The sequence below is a fragment of the Salvelinus fontinalis genome, chromosome 13, assembly GCF_029448725.1.
Source record: "Salvelinus fontinalis isolate EN_2023a chromosome 13, ASM2944872v1, whole genome shotgun sequence".
In the NCBI taxonomy this organism is placed as follows: domain Eukaryota; kingdom Metazoa; phylum Chordata; class Actinopteri; order Salmoniformes; family Salmonidae; genus Salvelinus; species Salvelinus fontinalis.
Window position 1 is genome coordinate 40,790,261 of NC_074677.1, and position 20,913 is coordinate 40,811,173.

Below are 20,913 nucleotides of genomic sequence, written 5' to 3' on the forward strand. Positions count from 1 at the left end.
AGATAATCAAGGAGGTCACGGAGTCCAGGTGAGTGTTATGAGGCGCTGGTGCGCTTGACGATGGAGACAGGTGTGCGGAATAATCAGCAGCCTGATGACCTAGAGGCCGGAGAGCGAGTATACGTGACACACAAAAACATTTTTGGAGAAGAATACAATTTGAGTCAACACTTTGTTTAATGTTTTGTAGGCTAATATCATCCAGCTTAAATAATATTTCTGTACAATGCCATTAACTACTGTGACTCCTCTCTAAGGCGTTCTTCCACACATACTGTATCTGTCTGTCTGTGTTGTTCAGGGTCAGTTATAGGTGACCTGATGGACCTGCAGGCCCTGTCCAGAGGAGTGCAGCAGCAGCATCACAACCTGATCTGGAACAGAACCAGGCAGGCTCGGGCCCGACGCCAGGCCAACGAGGAACACGAGCTGTTCAACATTGAGGTCCTACTCGGGGTGGACTCCTCTGTGGTCCACTTCCATGGCAGAGAGCACATCCAGAAGTACCTCCTCACCCTCATGAACATAGTTAGTACCATATGCTACGCTACGCTACGCAACGCTACGCTACGCAACGCTACGCTACGCAACGCTACACGACACTACACTAAACCTTTTTCACACATGCAACCATTTCCATCTCTGAGGTGATTTTCTACCACAAAATCATTCTCTAACCTAAACTCTGTAACCTGTTCTATGTGCTTTCAATGTGTTTTCCCCTTTTTCATTTCTGTCTCTTCCACCACCCATCTCCCCTCAGGTGAATGCACAGTGGCTCCTGTTTGAGACCTTGCAGAATTATTAATTTGATTCAAATGATTTTCTGGCACTCTGGCTTCAATTAGCCAGCTACCTGGCCAGTGAAAAAGCATCCAGCCCATGCTCTCCGGTGGATCAGGACAGGGGCCAGTGCTAATGAGGGCCCTGCTGCCAGGGTTATTAACACAGGGTTAGGGATGTGGTGGGGGGGGGGGGGGGGGGGCAGGGTCATGGGGTAGGACCAGGAAGATATATATATATATATAGAGAGAGAGGGGAGGAATTAAACAGGGGACGGTAGATACGTATAAGGATGAGGGCAAAAGAGTGTGTGTGTGTGTGTGAGAAACAGCGAGAGAAGGGTGCGATGGGAGCCTGGTGAATATTGATCAGATGCTTGTTTTATTTGGCCAAGGGAGGAATTTGCTTCACATCTGTATCTATACCAGCAGGCCTCCCTTCGCTATTTCACTTGTTAGCACGATCCAGTAGAGTACTGTTCACTTTGCATGAATTTGAAAGCTTCATGACGGCTCATTTTCTAGAAATATAAGAAATACAAGATCAAATGCACTACCCAGAAACACACTGTGGCACAGTTCTGTTATTCCTCAGTAAGGGGAGTCATTTAGCCATTTTACATTTGATCCACTGAAGCAGAGCAAGATGATGAATCCAAGTAAATCAATTCACACAGGCAGACAGGCAGACAGACAGACAGACATACAGACAGGTCAACAGAAAGATGAGACTGGCAGGTAGTCAGGCAGGCAAGCAGATAGTCAGAGGCCAGGCAGGCAGAGAGACCGACCGAATGCCAGACAGACAGAAGCCAGGTGGGTAGACAGAAAGACAGACAGGTTAACAGAAAGATGATGAGACAGGTGGCCAGACAGACAGGTAGACAGGCAGAAAGACAGACATACAAACAAACATAGGCCAGGCGGGCAGACAAACAGAAAGACAGACAGGTCTACAGAAAGATGATGAGACAGGCGGGCAGAAAGTCGGACAGGCAGGAAGGAAGGAAGGCAGGCAGACAGACAAGCATGGCCAGGCGTTCGCAGGGCTCAGGGGCTCAGGTGCAGCTGGCCCAGCCTATCAAGAGGGAGGGGCCCAGACAGACACAGTCCCCAGGGGGTTTCTACCAAGGACATCTTCTGAAGGTTGCTTAGCAACTCTTGTGCAGAAGAAGAGGAGAGAGAGAGATAGAGAGCATGAGGGAGACAGGCAGTGTTCTCCTGAGTGGGGACTAGGTACTGGGGACTAGTCCTTAACGGGTCTGTTTAGCTCTAATAGGCTCGTTTGGATTCTTGTGCATTGGTGCCAATTAAACTGCATTCAATTGCATATTACATAAAGGATTCGGTGTATCAGGTATCTAGACTCCAACGCACACGTTTCCTTTTAGCCTTTTTCAAGAAACCCTGTAATGATCCATTGTAGTGAAATGGCTACCATGTGTATTAGATGAAATCTGATATGGTAATACAGCTAAAGATTTTCAATCAGATTTACCTTTTACATGATCCCATGTCAGTCAGTTTGTCAGTGTGCGTGTCTGCTCTCTTGTCAGGTCTCTATTCTCCTCCCCTGGCCTCATTAGCTCAGCTTATCTGACAGGGGACTGTCCTCCTTCTATTCCTCTACTCTCGCTCGCTCGCTCACACTCACTCACTCACTCACTCTCTCACACACACACACACACAGAGAGAGAGAGATCACATTCTCACTCACTGCACTGTTGTGGGCCTCCTCCCCTATGCCAGGAAAGGTGAGGTGTGTAAATGAATAAGGAGTGACAGACAGACAGACAGGGCCAGAGGAGACTATCCCTCTCTGGGAGATGCACACTCAGACTGAGGACACCCCTGCCTCTCCTACTAATCTTTGACAGTTGGGACTGGAATAGTGACAGAAGACATAAAATATGTGTGGATTCTTTTTTTAATTAGACCTCCTCTTAGAGAGAGAAGAGCATTCCTAGCAAGAGGTGCATTTCTGGAGAAGAGGTGCACATGATGCATTGATAAAATTCCAACATATCAATGTCAGATGGAAACACACCAGGTCCTGTTAACTGCTCTCTCCCTCCTGCACAATATCCAACCTCTCTCAGATAAGTCAGCCAAGTGATATGCATTATGGTCCTGTACTGTAGTCGCAGGCCACGTGCTCCTGTCAGTCTGTCTGTCTGTCTGTCTCTGCAGGTGAATGAGATTTACCAGGATCGTACCCTGGGTGCTCACATCAACGTGGTTCTGGTCCGTATCATCATGCTGTGTCCTGCCAAGGTAAGACACAATAGGCCTCAGTCATTCACTCACATGGTCAGCAGATGTAACCTGTAGCAGACTGATTCCCATGTCAGAATACTCTGGTACTGCGGTGGGGCTCTGTTGGAGCATGCGGGGTTGATGCGGTAAGGGATCTGATTGTTTCGCCCTCTACCTGTTAGTCTGTATAATCTTTAAAATGCCAAATAAAAAAAGCTTGATCAAAAAAAGAATAGTCCTTTACTGTATTTACTTTGGTTAAGTAAATGTAATAGTAAAACCCTATTATCTCTGCAAAAGCATTTTGTTGTGTCCGGAGTTACATCAATTGTGTTATGGATTGGATGTGTCCGTTTGAGAGAATTCCTCATTTGCTGTCATGGAACCGGTGTGCATTTGTCACTTCAAGAGTACCACCTACTGGCTAGAACGATATGCCAGAAATACTTTGGGGGAAAAAGCCTTTTCAATGCATTGCAGACATACAGGGAAATATACAAAAATAGGTTGTCGACATCCTCTTGATGAGTCACCCTCATCAATAACTGATTGAGTTCGTTAGCATAACTATGTTGTAAGAATGGACTGAGCTAATGTGGTCACAGTTGCTCCTTTCCTGTATTGTCTCCAGTCTATGAGTCTGATAGAGCTGGGCAACCCGTCTCAGAGTCTAGAGAACATTTGTCGCTGGGCCTTCCTGCAGCAGAAGGAAGACAGGAGTGATCCAGAGTACCATGACCATGCCATCTTCCTCACCCGACAAGAGTTTGGTCCCTCCGGCATGCAAGGTACTGGAGATACTCAATGTGCTCTCACACGATATACACATCATGTGTGTTCACACAGTATACATATTCCTTCTTTTCTCTCTCTTTTGCTCTCTTTCTCGTTGCTTAGGTTACGCTCCTGTGACGGGTATGTGCCACCCAGTGCGGAGCTGCACTCTCAACCACGAGGATGGCTTCTCCTCTGCCTTCGTCGTGGCACATGAGACTGGACACGTGTGAGACACACTTATACACACCGTTCAACACACAGTATGCACAAATATTGTATTATTGTATGTATTACAACAGTAATATTGTATGCATGACAACAGTTACTACTATGCATTTACATTTCGTAGGATAACAAGAAACTCTATAAAAAAAAATGAATACACAGGACACATGCATGAATACTCACAGATGTGTATTAGTGCCTGCTGTTTATATGATTCCATCCTGTCCTCCCCTGGCAGGCTGGGTATGGAGCATGATGGCCCCCCTGGTAATGAGTGTGGCGACGAGGTGCCGATGGGCAGCATCATGGCCCCTCTGGTGCAGGCTGCGTTCCATCGCTTCCACTGGTCCCGATGCAGCCAGGCGGAGCTCAGCAAGTACCTGAAGTGAGTCCAGGTCAATGCTGACCTCTGACCTCTCTCTGTTCCCACAGTCGGGACCGACACATCTCAATCCCCCATAGCACATGGCTTTACAGTGCATTCGGAAAGTATTCAGACCGCATTACTTTTTGATCATCCTTGAGATGTTTCTACAACTTGACTGGCGTCTACCTGTGGTAAATTCAGTTGATTGGACATGATTTGGAAAGGCACACACCTGTCTATAAGGCCCCACAGTTTGACAGTGCATGTCGGAGCAAAAACCAAGCCATGAGGTCGAAGGAATTGTCCGTAGAGCTCAGAGACGGGATTATGTCAAGGCACAGATCTAGGGAAGGGTACCAAAAAAATGTCTGCAGCATTGAAGGTTCCCAAGAACACAGTGGCCTCCATCATTCTTAAATAGAAGAAGTTTGGAACCACCAAGACTCTTCCTAGAGCTGGCCGCCCAGCCGAACTGAGCAATCGGGGTAGAAGGGCCTTGGTCAGGGAGGTAACCAAGAACCCAATGGTCACTCTGACAGAGCTTGTGGCCAGACGGACGCCACTACTCAGTAAAAGGCACATGACAGCCCGCTTGGAGTTTACCAGAAGGCACCTAAAGAATCTCAGAGTCTTGTTCTGGTCTGATAAAACCAAGATTGAACTCTCTGGCCTGAATGCCAAGCATCACGTCTGGAGGAAACCTGGCACCATCCCTATGTTGAAGCATGGTGGTGGCAGCATCATGCTGTGGAGATGTTTTTGAACGGCGGGGACTGGGAGACTAGTAAGGATTGAGGGAAAGATAAACAGAGCAAAGTACAGAGAGAAATTTGATGATAACCTGCTCCAGTGCGCTCTCCAACAGGATAACAACCGTAAGCTAACAGCCAAGACAACGCAGGAGTGACTTCGGAACAAGTATCTGAATGTCCTTGAGTGGCCCAGCCAGAGCCCGGACTTGAATCCGATTGAACATCTCTGGAGAAACCTGAAAATATCTGTGCAGCGACGCTCCCCATCCACCCTGACAGAGCTTGAGAGGATCTGTAGAGAAGAATGGGAGAAACTCCCCAAATACAGGTGTGCCAAGCGTGTAGTGTCAAACCCAAGAAGACTCGAGGCTGTAATCACTGCAGAAGGTGCTTCAACAAAGTACTGAGTAAAGGGTCTGAATACTTATGTAAATGTGATATTTAATTATTATTCTTTTTTATACATTTGTTCAAATTTCTAGAAACCTGTTTTTGCTTTGTCATTATGGGGTATTGTGTGTAGATTGAATCCATTTTAGAATAAGGCTGTATCGTAACAAAATGTGGAAAAAGTCAAAGGGTCTGAATACTTTCCAAATGCACTGTATGTTGTCTAATGGTCTTATACAGATTAGATCAGGTCAGTTATGGAGGTTTCTCTGTCTTGTTCTCTTCTGTCTTGCAGTCATGTGGCTCATTCCTTATGTGATTACAGTGAAGGGTTAGGGTTAGATTTTGAAATGTTTATTCAACTGTTAGATCGAAACCAAAGTCTTCAATTCCAATGAACGTTTTTCTCCCACAGCTCCTATGACTGTCTCCGTGACGACCCTTTTGACCATGACTGGCCGGCGTTGCCACAGTTACCAGGGATCCACTACTCCATGGACGAGCAGTGTCGATTTGACTTTGGCGCCGGCTACACCATGTGCACGGCGGTGAGTCCTTCATCAACTCCTCAACCCGTATGCCCAACAAGCTGACTAGTCGCCACACCAGCAGCATCTAGTGGCGTTACCAATTGAATTGAATAACCATCCCTTAGAAAGGCTGCCATCTGGGGCTGGTAAAATCTAATAGAGCTTGAGCATCACTCCAGGGTCTCTCTAATGCCCATCGTCCTGACTTCCTCCTTGACCTCCTTGTCTAGGTCAGGGTGTGACCATAAAATTGGAGCCATCTTAGCTTTTAAAGCATCCAGGGGAACAAATCAGATTTTTCTGAAGTCATGAGTTCAAAGCAGGATGACTTGACCTATCGCTGCAGTATGACCTCATTAGTCTTTGGATGAAAAGAACTACAAAACAATAACGGTATATTTAATTGCCTCTCTAAAGAGGAAATCAACACTTCAGAGTCAGTTATATTGAACTGTTTTTCATTTTATCACTTCAAGAAGGCTGAACTATTTGGAGAGATGGTTTTTGTTTGATGTGGAAAGGAGTGAATAAAGACAGCTGGGACAGCAGGTTTTTGGATCACATTCTGGAGTAAATTGGAGGGAGTGCCTATTGGACACTTTGCTTCACTCTCTTGTCAAATTATTTCCTTAGCTGCGAAAGGTGGCCCGTTCAGCAAAGCAGGTAAGGGATAAGCCTAGGTCCGAGAAGTAGTGTGTCCATAACTTCTTTGTTTAATGTTGTCCACAAACCATGTAGCTGTTAAGGTGTCTGTTAGGGTGGTCAACCATGTCACTGTCTATCCTTCGTGACATTCATGTACATTTGTGTCGATCAGGTTTAGTATTTTATGAGCTTGGTGGACTGTGGTTTTACAGACCTGTCCTCGTGTGCTCACACACACACACACACACACACACACACACACACACACACACACACACACACACACACACACACACACACACACACACACACACACACACACACACACACACACACATCTGACTCCATGATTTGTTCCATGTCCTTCAGGCCAGGTTACATGCACTGTATGTTCGCACGCAGCTTGTTCGTTTATCTGATGGTGATGGAGTAAGCAAAGACGGGGTGATTTTAACCTACAGTCTAAACTACTGGAGTTAAGGCGTTAGATGTGAAACATCCTCCTGCAAATGTGTCTGACTGTACTGTGCTGTGAGGGACCGCAATAGAGTCATAGTGTGTGTGGTTCTATGTACTGTATGTAATTCAAACATTGGTGAATCAGATTTGACCAAGTTCAATGTCTTGTTTAAGGGCCTTGGTAAAAATGTACTTCACAAAATGTAAGTATTAAACATAGACGTCCTTGATGACAGCATTATTTATTGACCTGTGTAAACCGTATCTTGTGTACAGTTACAACTATTCACAATTTTAGCGATATATTGGACTGGTATAATATTAAGTTAATACCACCAACAACAATGTTAAACGGCTGTGTACACACACTACTGTTGATGTTTTCTTGGTTGACATGTCAAGGCTGTGGGAAGCTTCCTTCAGCTGCATGTGTGAGAGAGAGCATGAATCTGTTTCTTTTAGTACAGCACCTACGACCCCTGCAAGCAGCTCTGGTGCAGTCACCCAGACAACCCGTTCTTCTGCAAAACCAAGAAGGGTCCGCCCATCGACGGCACTACGTGTTCACCGGGGAAGGTGAGAACGATTCCTCTTTACACGTTAATGCTTTGCTACAACGTCTGTGTAAACATAAGCAGTCGCAACTCTCTTCCTCTCACCCTGGTTCTCTCTCTCTCTCACTCTCTCTCATCCCATCCCTCTCCCTCTCTTTCAGCATTGCTTCAAAGGTTACTGCATCAAGTTGTCCCCAGACATTCTAAGGCAGGATGGTGGCTGGGGCACGTGGAGTAACTTTGGCTCCTGCTCTCGCACCTGTGGGGGTGGTGTGCGCTTCCGGACCCGTCAGTGTGACAACCCGACGTGAGTACAACACAAGACGACACACAGATAGATGTGCATTTACTCTCTCTTCATAATAGGAAGCTGTCTAAAATGTCAGGAACTCCCGCTGTCTTTCTCCCTTGCCATAACTCAGCCCTGCCAATGGAGGACGCACCTGCTATGGCAACAGCTATGAGTTCCAGCTGTGCAACCTAGAGGAGTGCTCCAAGCCTTTCGCTGACTTCAGGGAGGAGCAGTGCAAGATGTGGGACCCTTACTTTGAGTATGACAACGCCAAGCACCACTGGCTGCCCTATGAGCATCCTGACCGTAAGTCCACAATGCTGTCTGGGAGTCAAAAGGCCTGGCTTTGAAAAAGACAGAGGGGCCAGAGAAGGGTTCAGACTGACGTTAATATGCTTTAGCAATATTCTTAAGCATGTGGACTGTGTTATAGCGTAACTACCACTAAAAATAAGACGCAACTATTTGCCATATTGTTACACCTGGAATAGAAGCAGAGTGTAATTAGAGTTGGACTTTCTCCATCTTGTGCATCAGTGGAGGCTGCTGAGGGGAGGATGGCTTATAATAATGGCTGGAACGGAGCCATGTGTTTGATGCCATTCCACCTATTCCGCTCCAGCCATTACCACGAGCCCGTCCTCCCCAATTAAGGTGCCACCAACCTCCTGTGTTGTGCATGCCCTTCTCCATCCATGGACTGTCCAGAGGCCAGATGGCTTTTTTTTAAATCAGAAGTTGACCTGGAGGCTTTGTTCAGACAGAGAAAGGAACAATTCTACACCACGGCTCTCATTCTTCCGTTGTGAGGCCAGGACCAATTTCCATGGCAAACCGTCATAAAAATCTGATGTTACGTAAGGTTGGCCCATAGCTAAAACAGACAACTGAGCTCTAAGTGGAGAGCAGGGGGAGGAGGAAAGGGAGGAGGAAGAGCATCTGGCTGCGGTGATAATCACAGTACTTCACGAGGCTGTATCAGCTCAGTTAATGACCCAGCAGCTCAAGTCTCTTGGCAACCATAATGATTGTTCTGAGTGGGGTCAATGGGGAATGATTGGTTTACCGGGGAATCTGAGAAGCCCTCAGACAGACAGGCCATGCCTCTCCACATGTCAGGGGAACGTCGGTCAGGCCAGTGTTTAAATAAGGACACATGGAAATGTCATTACTCAGGAATCTCCCTCCTGCTTTCCTCCGGGGTGGAAAGATTGTTATTGTGTTATTTGATTAGCTTTATAAATGAAGGGTTTCATTACACACCCTTACAGTGTCCTTTTGCATTATCCTGTTGTTATTGCCATAAATGTGTATCCTCATGACTTAAACAAAATAATGCAGACATAGTATGATATAGAATTCCAAATATTGTTTGTTCAGATGGTTTCATTTGTGCCAGTGGAATATGGACCGGAATATGGGCGCAGTCAAAGAAAGCTGAAGACCAGTACATGTCTTCAGCTTTCTTTGACTGTGCCCATATTCATATTAACTGTGCCCAATTATATGACTATAATTCCTTTATGAAAGCCTATATCATGTTCTCCTCCCCTCTCATCTGTACTGTAGCTGACGAGAGATGCCAACTCTACTGCAAGTCTAAGGAGACGGGAGACGTGGTGGCCATGAACAGGATGGTGCACGATGGCACACGGTGCTCCTACCAAGACCCTTACAGTACATGTGTGCGGGGGGACTGTGAGGTAGGCATCGGTAGGTCTTATGGCCTACAGAAGTCATGCATGAAGGGACATTATGAAATACGGCCATAAACATTACAGCGCCTTATACAATCCCATAAATCTCCTCCTGCTACTGGGTATTTGCACTGGTCTAGTGCAATTGAAGTTATGGCCGTTTTCCATATGGGTTTCCCAGACTGTTTATCCATACTGACGAGAACGATTGGTCTCTCTCTCTCTCTCTCTCTCTCTCTCTCTCTGTCTCTGTCTCTGTCTCTGTCTCTGTCTCTGTCTCTGTCTCTGTGCAATACAAAATTGAAATATAATGTATTATACTGTCTGTCCACCTTATTACAGCAGTATGAGCAATTAGGTGGACGGCACTGTACAACTCTCAAATGTTGACTGTGCAGAGGGAGGAGGTTGTCAGAAAGAATTTTGTCAGAAAGAATGTCTTTGTCCTGATTGACCCATCCAGGTCCCATACTCCCAAACATTGACTCAGCGTATCTCTCTACAGCACGTTGGCTGTGATAACCAGATAGCCTCAGAAACGCAGGAGGACAAATGTGGGATATGCGGTGGAGACAACTCCAGCTGTAAGATCATCAAGGGAAACTTCACTAGAAGCGTTAAAAAACCAGGTGAGCCCCTCCTCAACATCCTCTACCCTCACTTCACAATTTGTTATTTTTTAATGGGAGTCTAGGGATGCTCTTCTCGGTATCTTAAGCTAATTTTATACCAAGACGAGACTCTTCGTCATCACACGTCTATTTTGTTTGCGGTTTGTTTCAGGTTTCCTCAAGATACTTGAAATCCCCCGAGGGGCCAGGCATCTGTTGATCCAGGAGTTCAAGGGGACCCCTCACATCCTAGGTAGGTTTATTTATGGACAGTTCTGTGAATAACAGAGTGGGTCGTTAATATCCTGGACATTGGCCTCTATAAATCAGTAATCTGTGACTAGCTTGGGTAAGGAAGGTTGTTATTAATTGCTGCTTCAGTCAGGTCTTGGCTGCGTTGGGTTTGAGAGTACAGACAACTCTAGCTGGCTGCCAATAATGGATCTGGACTGCTGGGAAGAGATCACCTGCGGATACTGATTTATACTGCTCTAATGCTCATCATAATAATCCTGCCAAATGTCTCTGGTTTGTTCCTCATATGAATAACCAAGTTTAGAAAATTCAAGTTTAACCAAAAGTGTAATTCTGAGACGGAAAAGAAACCAACCATTCGGATTTCCTTTTCTCATTGTTCTCCTTGTGTCAGCGGTGAAGAACCAGGCCACAGGTCATCTGTTTCTGAATAACGAGGATGAGTTCCCAGAGTCCCGTATGGTGATAGAGAAGGGGGTGGAGTGGGAGTACTACAACGATGACGACACGGAGACCGTCCAGACCACAGGACCTCTGGGATACGCTGTTCTGGTCATGGTGAGTCAATATACTCAGGTCCCTGACAAGTCAAAATGACTGTGATGACCTGTATTAATGTGTAGCCTACATGCCACAGAGCAATGTTTTTAACATCATTGTTTAGTCCTTACCCACTTTTAGTTAAAACCACCTCACCAACGGATATACTAGCAGTAGCTTCAGGAAATAATTTAACCTGAAATGTTCTCTGTGCAGTGAGTATCCACTATCCAGTCATATCGTTGGCAAAAACCTCAGTGCATCTGTTTGCCTCATGTGGAGTTAGTTAAAGGTCCAATGCAGCTGTTTTTCTCTCAATATCAAATCATTTCTGGGTAACAATTAATTACCTTACTGTGATTATTTTCGATTATTTTTTTTTTAAAGAAATCAAAGTAGCTTCTTAGCAAAGAGCCATTTCTCAGGCAAGAATTTTGCTAGGACTGTCTTGGAGTGGTCTTAGGGGAAAACGAAAAATTAGCTGGTTTTGGCAAAGATGTTTCTTACTGGTTTATTAACTCATTTACTGCATGGTGATGTCTCTGGAAGGCCATAACTGCATCCCACATAATATTATTACAACCTAACAGTGTGGACCTTTAAAAGAAAAGCGCAGTAGTTAAAGAAAATGTACCATATCATTGTCGCTGTCATGTTTGCCACGTCTCAAGCTGCTCCTTAACTTACTATTTGTCATTTGTGGCATTTACTGTATCTTTTCCTCCCACAGATCCGTTCCCACGGTGACTCCAAAGTGACCCTCTCCTACAAATACATTCTCCACGAGAAGCTGCAGTCATCCATAGAGAGCAACCTGGTGCAGGATGACACAGCCTACTTTGAATGGGCTCTGAAGAAATGGTCTCATTGCTCTAAACCCTGTGGAGGAGGTAGGTAAACAAGCGTGTCTTTTAAAAGGGTCAATAAATATGCCATTCAAACCTTTTACTGCAGTGGGCTGAATCAGGGTCACACATTCTGGGGTAGTCTTCAACAAATCTACTTTGAAACAAAAGTGTAGACCTCACACACATGGTTATGGGCTTAGAGAAAGAAGACACCTATACCATGTACATTTTGAGTTTGCATCCCAATGTTACACTTTATATACTGTACATCACAGAAGACTGAATTATATTATGAAATTATAAAAAATATGAATAACATTCCACCCATGAAACCAAAGAGGGCGCTTTTTGTCATTGACTGCAGGAAAGGGCTACCTGTCAAATAACCTTGGATGTTGACCGACATTGTTGATGTGAGTGGTATTGTGCACACTCTGTACCCTCGATAGGTAAGCAGTACACACGGTTTGGCTGCAGGAGAAAGTCCGATGGGAAGATGGTCCACCGCACCAACTGTGTGAACATCGACAATCTCAGAGCTATCAGCAGGGATTGTAACCAGAAAGAGTGCTCCCAGCCAGTGTATGTGAATGCATTTATGTATGTGTTTGTTTGATACATGTACTGTGAATGTTCTACGTAACTATTGTATTACTATGTCTGTACATAAGCTTTTAATATTCCTGTTGTCTCAGTAAGTCATTTCTGTTCTCACTCTACCTGTATGGTGATGTGTGTGTGTCTACTCTATTCTCCAGTTGGATCACTGGGGACTGGGAGGAGTGCAGTTCATCCTGTGGGAAGACTGGCTACCAGAGCCGCTCTGTACGCTGTCAGCAGCCCCTCTCTGGCGGTGGCCAACGTTCCATACACAGCAAGTACTGTAATGATGACAGGCCAGAGGGACGACGACCCTGCAATCGCCAGCTCTGTCCTGCCCAGTGGAGAGTAGGACCCTGGTCCCAGGTACGTAGGCGTTGAAAGACAAATGTGAATAATTCTCCACCATTACCGACAGCAAATATAAGATAGACAGGAAAACACTTGTTTCCATGAAATCTTTAACTCAGAGGAGTGTGTGCGTGTGTTTTAGTGTTCGGTGACGTGTGGCAACGGGACCCAGGAGCGCCAGGTTCTGTGTAGCACTCCTGATAACTCAGTTGGACTCTGCATGGAGACCAAACCCATCACACTCCGGACCTGCCAGCTAGTCCCCTGCACAGGTGACTGTCAAATCTCAAGGCTTAATGAACAGAAGTACATACAAATATATTACTGATACAATATTGTTTGATTTTCACACCGTGCACAATCCTTTTCTGTTTGTTTTGTTCTCAGGTGACGGAAAAAAAGTTTTGATCCAGTGGCTGTCACGGTCCAACCCCGAATTTCCTGTACCCAAGATCTCCTCAAGTAAACGCCCCCTCTATAGCGCGGAGTGTGGGGTCCGCTGCATGCCTCTGCTCACCTGGGCTCTACCCTTCTCTCTCTGCCTCTCTCTGCGGGGCAGACTGCATTGATAGTGGCACTCTGTTCTTCTCCTCTTCTCCTCTACACTGGAGGTTGGCTCCGAAAAGCTCCTGCCTGACTTTGGCTTCTCTGTCTGGCTGAGGGATGGAGGCTTCCTGTACTATGGTCTCTTTGGCTCTTTCTCTCACACATATACACTCTATCCTTCAGGGGTCTTACTGTACTGTAGGCTGCAGAGCTGGCCTTGGAACACTCGCTGACGAGAGAAATGGAAGTTCCCATCCCATCCCGATAAGGCTCTATTAACGCCTGGATGCAGGACTATGGTCGTGGCCTAGCCTCTGTATATGGAGTTGCTCACTGGTTGCGTGTTGTTGGGTTTCAACCTGGGACACTCCATGGAAGTGAATATGGAGTTTTGCAGTGGATTTGATAACAAGAAGAGACATTTATTCCATGGTTGTTAACACAAAAGGTGCAGCGGCTCATTATAGTTATACAGTATGCATACACAATTATCAACAGAAATAGTTCCACAGAAAAAAGGTGTGGATTACTATGCCTCTCCATTACTGACTGTTACCATACCGTATATGTATTTTTGTATCAATTCTACCTAAATATTTAAGTGAAACGTTTAATGAGCATTAAACCGTATGGGAATTTAGTAAGGAGGCCAGAATGTTTATGGGGAGGTGAGTATGGTTCATTCTCACTTTCCGAAAGTACTGTGAATTTTACTCAAAACACATTTTGTGCGTCAGACCAAGGACACAAAAATGTGTCCTTATATCGCTAAATGCTTGTTTGTTAGTGTATAATTGTAAGGCATTAGTCAAAACAGATACTCAGATACCTCATGCAATGATTTTGTCATAAACATCTCGAGAATACCTTTGCCTTATCAGGCTGTTGAGAGAAATGAAAACATGGCTTTTTCTTGAGTGATACAGCAGAAGCATGCTGAGGATGAAAAAATTACTTGAACTTGATGTTTACAACCAAATGGGTTCTATTCACAGCACCTTCATGGACAACACAGATATCGTCATTTATTATCATTGTATCATTATTGTGGAAAGCTATATTCTGTCCGCCGTGGGGAAAACCCTGTGTCAACAAGACTTAAACTATGACTTGGGAGTATCTACAGTATATCAAATTGTGTTGCCTGTATTAAGGACCAAGTTTCTGAACTTGGTGACAATGAATTGTGTGCTTTCACCAGCCAACTTGTAAGGCCTGAAAGCATGTGTTCCTTACTATATATTGGTCCAAAAAAATTGTTTTATCAGAGATACTGGATTAAGAGTTTTTATGCTTATCACGAGACATTAAATGTGTTCCTTTTACACCAAAGGAGGACACATTTATTGTTTCCCTTGACAACCAGTTTATATCAGTTATTGTTAATCTGTTTTGGCTTACTGGTGTTATGCAGTTCTTAACCAAAGTGTTTACTAAATTGTTAACTGCGTACAGTACCTTCTGATTTAATGTACAGTACTCAATCAAGACAAACAGCTCCATACTGAACTGCATAGACAGCTTCATATATTTGACAGGGAGAGTGTATCATATGACTTGGGTTTCTAGTTTGTTTTAGCAGTACAGACCAAACACAACAAATAAACTCCTAAAATGATTCAACTTTTTGTCTCACAGATTATACACCGCGAGTGATGAATAACAACTGTATTACCGTTTTACATCCATTCAGTCATTCAGCATCCCCTTCCTATATGCTTGCTTAATCACAGTAGCCTTTTCTGTTACTTCCTCACTTTTTCTTTCTTTGGGGTAGTTTTATGCTTTATTATGTTTACCCTAACATCTGGGCCTATAGAGGTTGTGTTTCTGAGATGAGTGTTGCTTTGTGTTTCAGGGCAGTGTAAAGGGGATAGGTCAGCGTTCTGTCGTATGGAGGTGCTGAGCAGGTACTGCACCAACCCTGGGTACAGACAGATGTGCTGCAAGTCCTGCGCCGAGGGGAACTTCACCACTATGGGCCAAAACCTCACCACTGGGCCCTGGAGGTACACCACACTACCCACCCCCATCAATGGCACCTATTCAACAAACCCCACAACAACCCTCAGACCCAAACCCACCGCTGGGATATATAGCACTGGTGTTGATTACGTCGAGCATGATGATTATGGGGAGTATACAACCAAAACCGACGAACACAACACAAGTAAAACATATAGGCCTACCACCGCCCCTGGATTAACCACTAGACAGCCCAGAAAAATAACCACCTCCCTGGTTACCGCCAGAAGTACTCCATCTCCAACCACCACCACCGAGGAGACTACGTTTCCCAGAACCTCCATCATCACCGCCACTACCGCTGAACCCACCACAATCTCCACCAGTCAGGACCCATCAACTCTCAGAACGACAAATGTCCCCAAGTCCACCACAGCTTGGGTTGATGTCATTGAGAGGGAGTCCCGGACAACCCCGGCTCCATCTACTTCCAGACCCAAAGGAGACAAGAGACGGAAGACCATTCCAACACAGCGTAGGGTCGTTGTGACACTCATGCCCTCCACCATAGCCCCCCACCGGACAGAGGACAAGAGGGAAAACAACCCGGTGGACGTGCCGTATCGGATCGTTGGTGTAGACAATGAGGTCTTTCAGAACCACTTTGTTCCTAGAATACGGCCTCCGTTCCGAGAAACGACACGGAACAAAAGGATACAAGAGCTCCTCGCCGAGAAAAGGAGGCAAGACTTACTTCTCAGACGAGCGAAAAGAAAACCAGGACCTTGATAGTCAGTCGTTCAAGTCATCTTTGTTCGTGCTCTATATGGAGATACTGTATTCCTATTGAACACCTGCATAACAATTTTGCTTTATTGAAACCAGAGTGAAACCACTCATTCCAGTTCAGAGACTGTCAGTCATGTAGAAATTAAAACTTGCTGCTTGAAGATTGGAATTTGGCCTGCTTCGCTTTTTTTATCCAATGAGGAAAGGGGACAGCAATGGACAAAACAGACAAAATATTGAGAAATGAATATACTAACTCTACAATTACTATTCTGTAAATACATCTTTTGAGCGATAATTGCACATTTGTACTTGCTGCTCGGCAATGAAGAGATTTAATTGTCTTTTATGCTTTGATGTTATTACATATCGTACTTTTGTTAATATTGTGAACAGTTTACAATTTGGACCTTTGTAGCTCAGTTAGTAGAGCATGGTGCTTGCAACATCAGGGTAGTGGGTTTGATTCCCAGGACCACCCTTACGTAAAGAATATATATATACAATTCATATACATACATATATACAGTGTATATATAGAGGAAAGTGGAGTATGTTGAGGCATTTTTTACATTCAGTATCAAGGGAAATATACTGTAGTATTCTTTCTAACAAAGATATCTACATATATTTATTTGTTGTTGTTTTTCCCTGGATATAATCAGAATTAATGTAAACATAATAGTTTTGAAAACATAACATTAGTGGTACTGTATCTTGGCACAACTTACGCCAGGAATGGGATAAGTTGAGCATAGGGACAGGGTAAATTGAGCATAGGGACAGGGTAAATTGAGCATAGGGACAGGGTAAATTGAGCATAGGGACAGGGTATGTTGAGCATAGGGACAGGGTAAGGAGAGCATAGGGACAGGGTAAGGAGAGCATAGGGACAGGGTAAGGAGAGCATAGGGACAGGGTAAGGAGAGCATAGGGACAGGGTAAGGAGAGCATAGGGACAGGGTAAGGAGAGCATAGGGACAGGGTAAGGAGAGCATAGGGACAGGGTAAGGAGAGCATAGGGACAGGGTAAGGAGAGCATAGGGACAGGGTAAGGAGAGCATAGGGACAGGGTAAGGAGAGCATAGGGACAGGGTAAGGAGAGCATAGGGACAGGGTAAGGAGAGCATAGGGACAGGGTAAGGAGAGCATAGGGACAGGGTAAGGAGAGCATAGGGACAGGGTAAGGAGAGCATAGGGACAGGGTAAGGAGAGCATAGGGACAGGGTAAGTTGATCATAGGGACAGGGTAAGTTGATCATAGGGACAGGGTAAGTTGATCATAGGGACAGGGTAAGTTGATCATAGGGACAGGGTAAGTTGAGCATAGGGACAGGGTAAGGAGAGCATAGAGACAGGGTAAGTTGATCATAGGGACAGGGTAAGTTGATCATAGGGACAGGGTAAGTTGATCATAGGGACAGGGTAAGTTGATCATAGGGACAGGCTATGTTGAGCATAGGGACAGGGTAAGGAGAGCATAGGGACAGGGTATGTTGAGCATAGGGACAGGGTAAGGAGAGCATAGGGACAGGGTAAGGAGAGCATAGGGACAGGGTAAGGAGAGCATAGGGACAGGGTAAGGAGAGCATAGGGACAGGGTAAGGAGAGCATAGGGACAGGGTAAGGAGAGCATAGGGACAGGGTAAGGAGAGCATAGGGACAGGGTAAGTTGATCATAGGGACAGGGTAAGTTGAGCCACCTTGGGGTAAGTGGGTGATGGTGTCCTGTGACAGTGGGGGCTGGTGCATGTTCTCAGAGCGTAGGACATTAATTAATTCTAGACACATTTCATGGGAATGTTGCAAGAACATTCATGTGTCCAGGTTCCTAAGGGTTAGGAGAATGTTCCGCCCCACCAAACATACTGTACACAGAAGATGGTTGCCATGTTCTCAAAACATAAGATATTAATGTTCTAGCAATGTTTCATGGGAACATTCTGTTGCTGAGCCAATCAAGGCCCTGATCAGTGAACCACTGATAGCTCTTTGTCTGTTGGCAAAGTTGAGTGTACTCCCACACACAGTGATTCATTGAACTTGCAAAGTGTAATCATGTGTGTCAAATATGTAAGTTATAAGCACTAACTCTCATTCAACATGTCCTCACCTGGGATTTGAACTCACAACCTCTTGGTCCACAGTACTCCAATCTTCCTGCTCTCAATTGTCAGATTAATGGATATTGGGCACGGACATGGTGGCCATGTGTGATCATGGATTTTATTTACTTATTTCAGCAATTTAAGGGCTTTGTGTATAGGTGTCTAATGTTGGTGGGGCATATTAACCTGTTTTAGAGATACTCCTGAATCACTATCATCAATAAAATACTTTTAACAGAGCTGGGATTTAGTTTGAAAGTGCATTCACCCTACTACTTACACCTATCAAGTTGTTTCAGATCTACACAAGTGCCTAGGGAGGAGAGTTTAGGGTTTCTTCTGGACAGCTCATTACTATACTAGCTCATTAAACACATGCCCTTGAGATAACCCTTATTGGGACAGTGGTTAGGGTGTTAGTCATTGAAGCTGCTGGCCTGGGCTTGCAACCTGCTAAGGGAGTCATCCTACGCTCACGTTCTCAGCAATATATGTTAATGACAGTTACAACACACGTATCTGTTCTAATTAAAATGAGTTTGAAAGATGGCAATCTGTAGGATTACCTTTGAGCACAAATGATGACCATATTTCCACTGCCTCTCATATGTTATCAGTTTTGATTAATTCTATACAGATACCAAGTTAAATCAAAGTTGAATTGTTTTCTTGAAATCCACACCATTCAAAAATAGTTGTAGCAACTTCAGAGTGCACCTTTAACATATTGTGATGTCTGATATGTCCCAAGTGATTCGGTTGCAATTTGTCTGTTTTTCCACATTAAAACTTGGAGATGGAACTATGTGTTGTGTACTGTTTTGGTATAACTGGCGTCATCATTGCTTAAATGGCAAATGTGAGAAAGTGCAGACATGCTACTGTAAATATACACATTTCTGATATTCTCAGAATATGGCAACCATGTTCTGGATATGTTTTTAGCAGAAGCAACACTACCATCTTGGCCATGTTTTGGTAACACATTAGGAATGTTCCAGATAAAGAGCTGATGTGATTCCTAATCAGAGACATGTTTGTTCTACAAGGTGTACAGTATGTGGTGCAGATTTCAAAAAGACAATAGAGAGTTCTCTTTAACTTCTTTGGGCTATGGTGCAGTATTCGGAAGTTTGGATGAATGAAGTGCCCAAAGTAAACTGCCTGTTACTCAGGCCCAGAAGCTAGGATATGCATATAATTGATAGTATTGGATAGAAAACACTCTAACGTTTCCAAAACCGTGAAAATAATGTCTGTGAGTATAACAGAACTGATATGGCAGGCAAAAACCCGAGGACAATCCATCCAGAATTTGTTCACCCTTGATTACTATGGCTGTCAATGGGAATATAAAAGATAGTCCTCCCAGATTGCAGTTCCTAGGGCTTCCACTAGATATCAACAGTCTTTAGAAAGAGTTTCAGGCTGGTTTTATGAAAAATTAGCTAGAATTTGTAGTTTTAGTAAGTGGCTCCCCTTTTGGCTGTAGTGTTTGTTGCGTGTTCCGGTGAGTGCGCGTACTTCGTTATTTATCTCCGATAATGGTCTCCGGTCTCCGTCTTAAATTTGATTGTTTATTTACATATTAGGGTACCTGAGGATTGATTAGGAACGTTGTTTGATATGTTTGGAAGAAGTTTATTGGTAACTTACAGGATTCATTTGTATGCATTTTGAACGAGGGAAACCGGTGGATTACTGAGTTTAGCGTGCCAAAGAAACATACTTTTTGGGGATATAAAGAAGGACTTTATCGAACAAAATTACCATTTGTTATGTAGCTGGGATCCTTGTGATTGCAACCAGATGAAGATCTTCAAAGGTAAGTGATTTATTTTATCGCTATTTCTGACTTTCTTTACGCCTCTGCTTGGATTGAAAATGTATGTAATGCTTTTGTGTGCGGGGCGCTGTCCTCAGATAATCACATGGTGTGCTTTCGCCGTAACGCCTTTTTGAAATCTGACAACGCGGCTGGATTAACAAGAAGTTAAGCTTTTAAATGATGTATGACACTTGTATTTTCATGAATGTTTAATATTACGATTTCTGTCACTTGAATTTCGCGCTCTGCAATTACACGGGATGTTGGCCAGGTGGGATGGTAGCGTCCCAATGATCCGTAAGAAGTTTTTAAGATGCACAACTATTTAGGATTCTACTGAATAATGACATTAACATATATTACTAAGAATGTGAGTGTAGGGTAACTGCCCTAGAAGGTCTTGAACCCAGAGCCACCAGCATCAATGACAAACAACCTAACCACCAGCCCAACAAGGAATATCTCTGGAGCATGTGCTTATTAGGCCAGAATAGTTAGGCCCTGTCCAGAAGAAACCCTAACACCTCCTCCCTAGGCACTTGTGTAGAGCTGAAAAAACTGGATAGGTGTAAGCAATAGCACTTTGAAGTAAATCTCAGCTCTGTTAAAAGTACACTCAAGAAAAGCTTTTGTTGATGATAGTGATTCAGGAGTAACAGTAAAACAGGTTAAAATGCCCCACCAACATTAGACAACTATACAGAAAGCCCTAAAATGATTGAAATATGTAAATTAAATCAATAATG

General features: G+C 44.3%; 1 protein-coding gene across 2 annotated transcripts in view; it reads left to right on the forward strand.

Moving 5' to 3' along the window:
- The window catches only part of LOC129868678 (A disintegrin and metalloproteinase with thrombospondin motifs 2-like), a 63,614-nt gene extending 47,039 nt beyond the window's left edge, over positions 1–16,575 (forward strand). Inside the window, exons 4-23 of one of the 2 annotated variants that reach the window (XM_055942855.1) lie at positions 302–528; positions 2,973–3,056; positions 3,670–3,826; positions 3,936–4,041; positions 4,279–4,425; positions 5,965–6,097; positions 6,713–6,742; positions 7,646–7,759; positions 7,899–8,044; positions 8,160–8,335; positions 9,599–9,732; positions 10,232–10,355; positions 10,510–10,590; positions 10,987–11,150; positions 11,863–12,022; positions 12,430–12,562; positions 12,739–12,946; positions 13,074–13,203; positions 13,319–13,393; positions 15,336–16,575. In XM_055942855.1, the coding sequence (XP_055798830.1) occupies positions 302–528; positions 2,973–3,056; positions 3,670–3,826; positions 3,936–4,041; positions 4,279–4,425; positions 5,965–6,097; positions 6,713–6,742; positions 7,646–7,759; positions 7,899–8,044; positions 8,160–8,335; positions 9,599–9,732; positions 10,232–10,355; positions 10,510–10,590; positions 10,987–11,150; positions 11,863–12,022; positions 12,430–12,562; positions 12,739–12,946; positions 13,074–13,203; positions 13,319–13,393; positions 15,336–16,231 (3,425 nt within the window). In that variant the 3' untranslated portion in view covers positions 16,232–16,575. The remainder of the gene's footprint in view (positions 1–301; positions 529–2,972; positions 3,057–3,669; positions 3,827–3,935; positions 4,042–4,278; positions 4,426–5,964; positions 6,098–6,712; positions 6,743–7,645; positions 7,760–7,898; positions 8,045–8,159; positions 8,336–9,598; positions 9,733–10,231; positions 10,356–10,509; positions 10,591–10,986; positions 11,151–11,862; positions 12,023–12,429; positions 12,563–12,738; positions 12,947–13,073; positions 13,204–13,318; positions 13,394–15,335) is intronic. The other variant, XM_055942856.1, reaches the window with a different exon arrangement.
- Positions 16,576–20,913: the final 4,338 nt, after the last annotated feature.